We start from the raw sequence: 9,772 nt of genomic DNA, 5'->3' as shown, positions 1-9,772 counted from the left end.
CTAAGTTTCACGTGGATTATTAATTAGTTTGACAAATACGATGACCCAGGTTGATCTTAAAGTTAGTAGCACTCAGCAGTAGCAGAGATCCGGATATGTCTAAAAGATGTCCTTCTAGTCAAGTCTATAAAATACTCGTAGTGTTTCAACAGCTTTTAACTAACAAGCTAGTGATGCTTTAATGAAGCGAAGACCGAAAGGACTTTATTTATTTAAAAATTATAATTCCCGACCATGCTTCGCTATGAGTAGTTACTGATTAGTATGAAGAGTCTGGTAATACAAATACAACAACTTTCCTAAAACCACTAGCGCACCACCTATCGTTTTAATGATTTACTGGTACATGGGCTACCGCAGGCACAGGAACCTACCCCAATCCTACATATTTCTAATCACATGTTATAAATTCAATAAGTCTTCATGGCTTAAAGAATAAAACGTAAAATCAGCTCAAATCGAGCGATGGACCATAAAATTCAACAGTTTTTCTAATGAAATACGTAGGTACTTAAGGGCAGCCGTTATAACTATACTGAGACCTTAGAATTTATATCTCAAGTTAGGTGGCGGCATTGACGTTGTAGATGTCTATGGGCTCTGGTAACCACTTAACACCAAGTGGGCCGTGAGCTCGTCAACCCAAGTAAGCAATAAATAAATTAAAAAGTCTCCATCCAGTTTCGGAGCCCGGGCGTGTAGGGTGGTTTCGGACAACAATACAACTAGACTCGCGATGTCAGACCGCCCGGGCTATGTTGCGGGTGTTCCGGGTTACCCCGTTGGGTCAACAACAGATACTTCGGCAATCTAACCTAAGTTTGAGTAATGCGGCCTATGCCTCAATTGTATAGTATAATGGCTATTTTACCCATCAATCCGTAGCGCATTTCTGCTACTGAGCAGAAACAGATTTGTGGAAAACACCCGCGCGGGCTCAAAAGACAACCGCCAATTCGCCACGCAAAGAGCGTGCGAGTTTTTATTACAAAATGTTATATGTACTTTAAAATGGAAGTCATTTATTTAGATGTGTTAAGTACGTATTTCATTAGAAAAATTGCCATTGAGAGCGGGATGCGAACACCGGTGCATCGCTAGATATCTACCTTTGCACTGGACGTCTTATCCTTCACGACAATTGGTGGGTAGGACCCTAAAACACCCTTAGGCCCGCGGCCCCCTTAGGATGCGTCGTCCTCGAGCCGAGGTCCGGAGGAGGGATTACACTCGCACATCCCGACCCCTGAAGGTGGCGGCTTCCCCCCGGTAAAGGTCACGGGGCGACCTGAGCGAGTAGAGGCCGCGCGGCGCGCTACCAGTGCTCTAGCGCGCCGCCAAGGAGATACGAAAGTACAACCGGTTGGCGGTATATCGCGTCCCGACCTGGTAGGCTGGTTCGAGTCCAGCAAAGTATTCCGGGCCACCAGCTGCACCGTATGGGCGGCCTGACGGGCTGCCGTACCAAGACGGCCGACATTTCAGGGTATTCGATTCGTCTCCGCTCCGTCGGCCGAGCGTCCTTGGGGTGAGCTGCGCCGTCTGGTTGTAGTGTTGACCGCGATAACCCCCTTACCTCATCCGGGTTCTGACCTCGGAGGGGATCGGACGCTTGGGCGAAAAGTGCAGGGGACTTGTTTAGTGGGTAGGTCCCTGAAAACGTCTTTGGACCCGTGGTCTCGCAGTCGCGGACCAGTCCACTTAATGTGACTCTGAAGTCACGGAACTGACTCTCAGGTTAAGTGAAGGTAAATGGTGACTTAAAGTTACCATTTAACATCATATGAACCGTGAATTCATCAAATTACAAAAAAGAATTAGAAAGTCGTTATCGTATCGTATCCAAATAACTTCAAAACAGGCATTGAAATAAGAATGCACAACGCAATGCACACATTATAAATAAAAGATCTGTCTACATGGATACTCAAAAATCTTGAAATTATTCGTTCTAATTCGGCTAAAATAGCCCAGTCTTTCGTTTTGTTTGCAATTTACACCCCCTAATCAGCTTCACATTATTTCTATGAAAACAACATAATAGAACACGTTATGCAATGAATCTTGAAATCGTTCAAACAGTATAAAGGTCCAATTTATATTTTCAATTTACAAAAATTTAAGTTAGATTTACAATAATGTTTGGCAAATAAATATTGTATGTGCCTAATCTTTTTGTTTTCAATAAAACACAAAAGCACGTTGGTAATTATCTATATATTTTCGATATCATGTGTGAATTAAAACATAAATAAACAAAATAAATAATTGTTTCTCAATTTTGAGCGTAATAACATTTCAAATAACATATTATACGTATTCATGAAACTGAAATAATTCGTTATCATTATTTTCAATTTTAAATACCCTTTATAAATTTAAATGTAAATGAACAATAAATAAATGATTTAAAAAAAAAACACGCTTAGATCGAGCGAGCCAAAGTAAATAAAAGTATTCTGGAGAGTGGTGGTCAGCACATTTGGACAAAGTAATATTAAATAAGTGAATTGACATCGGTCCTAGATACGTGTGCAGACTTTCAAACTAATCGGAAATCTGAAGTTGAAAGATTCCATCACATAGCTAATAGCAAATTAAAGAGTATTAAAATGAAGTAAAGTTCAACAGTATTATTTGCCCCTAAGCAGGCAGGTCACATATTACATATTACAATGTTACTGATTTATCTTTCATTACTTTTGCAATGAAAAGGAAAGTTAACAGAATATTTATATTCTCTGATCAAATAAAGAAACACAAAAATATGCTTAGGAAAAAGAAATATAATTTTAATATAAAATAATATGTGACGACAACTTTTACGAGCGCCATTCATTATTATATGGCACAGTGCTGCCTGCTTAGCAGGGAAAAAAAATAATATTATCTCTCATCGGCCACAAAAACTTTAAACACTTTTTGTTAAATACTTTATTAGCACTTATATTGTTTGATCAATATACAATACACGGGGCTTAGAAAAACAACCCCAGTAAAATACCCTTTTACACACAATAATGAGATTAACATAATAACTGTTAGCCCGCTATACTCTGGTTTTTGTTCCATCCAGAAAACTAAACTTCTCTGACTAAGCTATTCCTATTTATTTTATCACTACTCAGTCGATTGGATCGTGATGTGAGGTTGTGACAACTTCATTTTCATTGGTACTGGACCCAATGGGATGCTCGAGTTCACAAGATAAATGTTCACTTAATTTGTTTTCTTCCTTTCCTTTCTCTTTGTTCTCAATAACTTGGACAGTTGCATTAATACTTGTCAGATTATTTTCATTTTCGATTGTAGGTGATAAATCCGTTTCGCAATTCATTGGGTTGTCGTCTTGGATTGGGTCGCAAATTTTCTCCGAAATATCAATGTTTTCCCTTTCTACATAATTGCTAACAGAGCACGGAATATTAAAACTACTCACTGCACTATTATCAGCTTCGTTAATATCGTCATGTTCTACTTTGTTTTCAGTAACGCCAGCACTAACGGAGCCAGTATTAGAAATAGAATCATCACTTAAATTTACACAATTCTCAGGTCTCTCTTTGCTGTTCATTATATGTTCGTCATCGGAGGAGGAAGCAAGAACAACGTCTACTGGTTCATTGTTTGTATAATTTGTCTTGTAACGCGACCTGACTCCAGCAAAAGATAATTCGTTTTCAACAGTGCCTTTCATTTCGTCATCTAGTTTATTATCAGGCTTAGATTCTTCCGTTTCATTCTTCATAACTTCATCTATTTGAAATAAGCTGTCTGGTTGCTTTTGGGTTTCTGATTCTGAGTAACTAGAGTCTTCAATACTAATGACATCTCGGTCAGGATTATCGTCATTGCTCGAGTCGAGTGTATCTGACAATTGTATGGCACTTCCTGAATCTGAAGAATTTGACGTTGACGAATTGAACTGATCCGAGTGCAATTTTTCAAGAAGATGAAGTTCGTCTATGTCCGATTCAATTTCTTTGCTATCATTTAGTGAAGTGCCGAAGTCTGAATTATTTTCACGATCTTTCGTAGCCTGGGCCTTATCTTCACTTTCAACTGTTTCAGTTTCCTGTACCTCGTCAGACGCATTTTCGTCAGTGGGTTTTGTGACAGGATTTTCACTATTTTCAATAAGTTGCACTGTGTCATCAGGTTTACTGAGTGTGTCATTCGTTGTATTCGCCTTTTTAGATTTACCCTGAAGTAATCTCTTTAATCTTTCTTTTCTCTTTTCTTTGGTTTTCAAAGACATCTCCAAATTAACAGTGTCCTCGTCGTCACTCTCCTCCGGTGACTCTTCAGCTTCCTTGTCACCTATCTCTTCTGCTTCTAGCTTAAGTTGATTCTGTTTATCGGCATACCTGAAACAGAAAATTTGAATTTTTTTTTGTTTTTAGCATAAGAAAAAACAAAAATCTATTTAAAATTTTAGTTATAGATGAGGCACTATTGTTGGGACCTATCTTCAGAAACCTGTGGAGAAGACAATGATGACTTGCCATCAGGGACGTCTTAAATTAGGCTGGGGCCCTTGGGCACACAAGAATTTGAGGCCCTTTTGGAAAGTAAAAAAAGCGAATTATAATAACATTTTTTTACCGAGTATGACCATTTATTATAGGTAATCAAATACGGTATGATATAATATGTCATTAATGATATTAGAATGCTGCTGGTTTTTTGGTTACGATCACGATAACGGAAACCGAATAAATGTGTGAGAGAAATTGTCGGTCCTTAGGGGCCCCCTGAGAATGGGGGCCCTGGGCACAGGCCCCGTGTGCCCTTATGGTAAAGACGGCATTGCTTGCCATTACCACCAATGCCTAAAAGTTGTCTTCATTTAAGAAGCGGGTGGTGGTGTTTGATTAATTTAACTGTTATGGTAGGTGGTTGTGTTTGATTAATGACTGAATTATTGCTAAAATATCTATTTCAATTGTGGCAAATTGGTCCGTAAACGGAAGTTTGGACTGTTCGACAAAGTGTCGGCTACTTGACTATCCAGTAACAAAGTGAAACCAGATGCCAGATGCGGTGGATGGAACCGGTAATTTTTTACAGACCGCAATTGCGAGTGGTCTTATCTATTTTCTGATTACTGCTATTTTATTGGCAATAGAAAAACTTGAAATGATTTGAATAACGATGAATTACATAAAGGCTCTTAGACATTGGTGTGCCTTGCTATGTTAATATAACAAAGACATATTTCATTTTCTCACATTAAAACTGTATAATCTCAAAACTTACTAATTTTACAGGAAAGTGTTTTAAAGGTTTAACATGTGATATTTTTAATATTATTCATCTTTGCAACATTTTTTTTTTATCAGATACATTAAATGTCTGTTAAATTAAGATAAAATTATGTATTAATTTTTTTAACAGTAGTCAAAACATAGGTAAAAAAAAACATTCTTTTGACAGTATTTATGAGAAAAATACTGGTGATGATACCAAATGATTCCGCATATTAACTGAATTTCGAATATTTTTGGAAATTGTACACTTTTAATGCGAAAAGACGATTTGAGTAGGCTCCATTGTATTAAAATTAGTTCAATGCTTAAATTACGTTTCTAAATTTTACTTCCTAATGAATCATGAGATTCTAGAAACCAAATTTCGATATTCAGATTCTTTTTTAACTGTGGTTACCAAATTAAACAAACACTTGAAAAAGTTATCTTTAACATTTTTTCAAGTGTTATTATAGACATGATTAATTTGCACACAAAACATCTACTTACTTGTTAAAAACATCTGTCTCTTTCTTGCTCGCTAATACTTTATTATGTTGTAACTTAGTTTTAAGGTCAGTGCTATTTTCGGCAGGGTCGAGATCCACAGCTAGTCTTGATGCTGCTAACCTCCATTCATTTTCTTGTCTACGTCTCTGTAATTTTTTGCCACATCTTGTGAATAGATCTCGAGCTGAAAATCAAACATCATTATTTAAATATTAAAATTGGGAAGATAATAAGTGTTCTATTTTTTTTTTTTCATTAGTAGTATTTATAGTAATGATCATAACAGTTTTTTTTTCACATAGTAAAAGTGCACTTCAAAAAATTTTTTGGAACCATTTCTCGTAATGTTCTGGCTATTAAGATATTTTATGAAAACTATAAATTGAATAAATCATACCTTCTTCCATGATATCAACCTCATTCCACCTGAGATCGTCTTCTTCGTTAGCTTCTCTCACACACCTCAGTACATCGTGGAAGTCTGGGAAAGGTAATGGTGTGCCTATTGGAATTTTTTTGTTTATCCATTTCTCTAATTTTTTGGCTGGTCCTTTAGGATGACCAGGTCGAGGTTCGATCTGTAAGCGAGGCTCTGAAGGCATCTTTGTGTTGGTCAGCTGACAAAACTTTGCATGAACTCGAACCATTCTTTCCTTGTACCTACATATTTAAAATTTTCTATAATAGAGGATCTTGCATAGTAATGATGCCTATCATATTTTAGATTAACTCTCTGGTGAAAATTGGATTACACAAACAATAACTTCCACATAACATATAAGGCCTATGATCGGTCTACTTTAAGTCTTGCGACAACAGTGGAAGATCTTCAATTCATATCACAATACCAAATACAATTGTTCCCTGCAAACTTTTCCTCACATTTAAATCAAATTTGTTTGGCTCATACCACATATTATATAGTAAAAGTTCTTAAGACAGCTTCCCAGTGCAGAAGGAAAAATCTGAACATAGATAGTCAATATCTTGAAACTATTGTTATGAAGATTTAGGTCTCAACCAAATATACCATTTTAATAATCTTTAATTATTGCTTTTATGTCTTATTAAATTTAATTCAGTTACAAGTTTTAACACATGCATTAGGCAGAGTTTCAATAGTGTTCTATTAATGATGTACATTATAAGTACATCATCAATTGATTAAAAAAAATCTAGTAACTTCCCAAACACAATAGAATTACCTTTCAGTTAACAAATAAACAGAATCTTCATCATCATCAAAATCAACCTCCTGTTCTTCAAGTTTTTGTATGGCTCGGTGCAACTTCTTGAGTGTTTTTTCAAGTTTCCGTATCTGTCTCTGCCGTTTTGAATCAAATTCACTATTTTCACCATATAAAAAGTTTTCTTCATCTGGAATAATAAAATTAACATTTTCACCAATGTTACAAAAATGTACTTTTTTTATTACGTATTTGGGTGACTGAGATCTCTGCCCGTCTGTTACTAAATAGTCACTGGAGCCCATAAACATGACAAGTCATGTCATGGTTAGTGTTCATATATGTGCAGAAACACTTCTCATATAAATATAGATATTTCTGAGACTATGATTATGAATCATAATCTGTTGAGAATAGATCAGTACTTAAGGGTTAAACAACCTGCCGACCGAGAGGGCTGGTGGTCGTGGCGCCGACGACCGCCGGTCCGGCGTCCCGAGGGGGAGGGTGATGGGAGAGATGTGCTCCGCACTAAACGCTTCACTTTCCCCCCTTTGCCTTTTCATGGGTTCTGTCTCATGCGAGGTTCGGACGCGGGTTGTTGAGCGACAGGAGGTTTTAGTCAGTTCGACTCCGACATGCCCCGCCTTCCATCCCCAGGGGAGGGCGGAAGTCCGGCGATTTCCTCATGACCAAAAAAAAAAAAAAAGGGTTAAACAAACATTTTATATACCTCTACTTTTAGTTGAATCTTCGGTGACAATAACTGATTTTGTCATTTTTCTTTTATAATTTAGTTCATCAACAATATCTTTTATGTACAAATACATTTTCTCAGGGCTTGCCTTCATTGAAATAATTTTACTTGCTACCATTTCTATGAAATCTTCTGATTCAGTATAAGTTTTGTCTACTTGTCTGTAATAGGCTTTAATCTTTTTTTCAACTATTTTCTCCATATCATCAGAATGTTCCAATTTGAAACATAATGCTATAAACTCCTGATATACTGGATGAAATTCATTATTTTCTTTTACTTCATTCTCTTGATAATCAAATGTTTTATTTTTAAGTGCTACTACCAATGGAATCTTTTTCTTTGGTGTGCTTGCTTGCAGGTCATGAGACTTTGCTGGAGACTCTTCTATTTCAATAACCTCATTGTGTTGAGTACCAGTATTGTGTTTGTTTCCTGTATCTTCATCATTACTTTTATTTACTGGTACACTTTCAAATGGTAATATTTCAATTTCTATTGACTGCCTTTTGCTCACTTCCAAAGGATACTCTAATTTTTTTTTTCTACTTGATTCCTTTTTTTGTACATTATCTTCAATATCACTACCATTATCTTGTGTTTTGCTATCTGCTGGTGGTTTACTAGGACTATCATCAATAGTTATAGCAAACTCAGCTCCAACTTCAAATGCCCTCTTTCTTGCAGACTGAACAGGACTGTCTTGTATAGTTATCTCGACCATATCAGATGGAGTAGGCTCTGCATTATTTTGTTTCTCAATTTCCGAGGCATCATTCCCTATATCATTTTCAAATTGAGTCGGCTCTTCGGGTCTCAGGTACCACTGACGAGCAGGTCCAGGGCCTGGAGAAGCACCATCATCATCGTCAAGTTCCACTGTTGTATTAGCTATTGGTATTTTTGGTGATATTTTTATTAATTTCTTCTTCATATTTGGGTTAGTTACATGTGGGGTGGCTAGTTTCATGGTATTCATTTTTTTAACAGTTATGGAAGCTGGTAACAATCCCTTTGGTTTCGCATTCTGTATCAAAATTGGATTCGGTACAAGATTTTTATTATACTGCTGTGGAACATTCCCTATTCTTGCATTATTCATATTGACCAAATTGACTGGAATTCGGCACCCTGTCATCTTACTTTTTGGTGATTGTCTGATATACTGTCTAACAACTGGTCTCGGTGAAACTGAATTATTCTTCTGAATAGCACACCCATTATTCTTAAATTTCATTGAAACTGGATTAACATCTTTAGGGATTTTAGTAACTGTAATTGACCTACCCACTAACGACAGTGGGAGAGCACTATTAGACGGCTTTGCGGGTTTTATAGTTATTCCACAAAGATTATTTGGTATGTGAACCATGGCATTCGGTCGAGTTTTTGCCTGAAAGTTTATAACAATTAAACAACTTGTTTAGGTTTAGTGGTCTATCAAATATTATATGCAAAAGTGCGCTAAATTTACATATATATTAAATTGGGTACATACTTTCTTTGGCGCTGGTTCAGTATCATCATCTGAAGAACCTAATTCTATCACATCTTCGCTTGCCATGTTGCATCAATGTTAATCGGGAATGTTAATATTTTTGTAATCGATTATAAACCTTGTAGGTTACAAACTTGGAATATTTTGCTTCATTACTCTAGCGAAATACGTTCATTTTTTCATAAAACAGGAATGAAAGTTATATCAACAAATAAATAGGTGCATCAACGAAAGCCTACAATCGCGTAAAGTGTTTAATCTATGATCGCGGCAAAGTGCGTAGGTACATAGATGGGCCCGATCGGAATCGATCTTTTGGAAAATCGATCTTTAATTTTAATCGCCTTACATCCACGTCGGCTCACATTTTTATTACCTAAATGGGATTTAAACAAAACGAATGAAAAGTTTTATATCTAAATTGGCAAAACCATTGTGATTCTTGAGTTTTCCAGAGTCATACATGGAATTTATTACTGGTGGTAGGACCTCATGTGAGCCCGCGCGGGTAGGTACCACCGCCCTCCCTATTTCTGCCGTGAAGCAGTGATGCGTTTCGGTTTGAAGGGTG

General features: G+C 36.7%; 1 protein-coding gene and 1 pseudogene across 1 annotated transcript; both read right to left on the bottom strand.

The window, feature by feature from the left end:
• Positions 1-1,224: 1,224 nt before the first annotated feature.
• Positions 1,225-2,697, bottom strand: LOC149501436 (uncharacterized; annotated as a pseudogene).
• On the bottom strand, positions 2,199-9,483 carry LOC114247130 (uncharacterized). Its single transcript, XM_028179994.2, has 6 exons — positions 9,202-9,483; positions 7,680-9,096; positions 6,965-7,136; positions 6,157-6,419; positions 5,760-5,943; positions 2,199-4,367 (listed from the first exon to the last, which is right to left on the bottom strand). Exons 1-6 carry the CDS (start codon positions 9,265-9,267, stop codon positions 3,125-3,127), a joined length of 3,345 nt encoding a protein of 1,114 aa, XP_028035795.2. The 5' UTR covers positions 9,268-9,483; the 3' UTR covers positions 2,199-3,124.
• Positions 9,484-9,772: the final 289 nt, after the last annotated feature.

This window comes from Bombyx mandarina, chromosome 15 (assembly GCF_030267445.1).
Source record: "Bombyx mandarina strain Sakado chromosome 15, ASM3026744v2".
In the NCBI taxonomy this organism is placed as follows: domain Eukaryota; kingdom Metazoa; phylum Arthropoda; class Insecta; order Lepidoptera; family Bombycidae; genus Bombyx; species Bombyx mandarina.
Note: the sequence above shows the minus strand (reverse complement) of the source record. Positions and strands in the feature narration are given on the sequence as shown.

Bases quoted from the DNA above. Each gene is read 5' to 3' on its own strand.
- LOC114247130 (XM_028179994.2), bottom strand. From the start codon at position 9,267: ATGGCAAGCGAAGATGTGATAGAATTAGGTTCTTCAGATGATGATACT. The intron at 6,420-6,964 runs GTAATTCTATTG...TTAAATATGTAG, and splicing joins GTTTATTTGTTAACTGAAAG to GTACAAGGAAAGAATGGTTC. The intron at 5,944-6,156 runs GTATGATTTATT...TTTGATTTTCAG, and splicing joins GGTTGATATCATGGAAGAAG to CTCGAGATCTATTCACAAGA.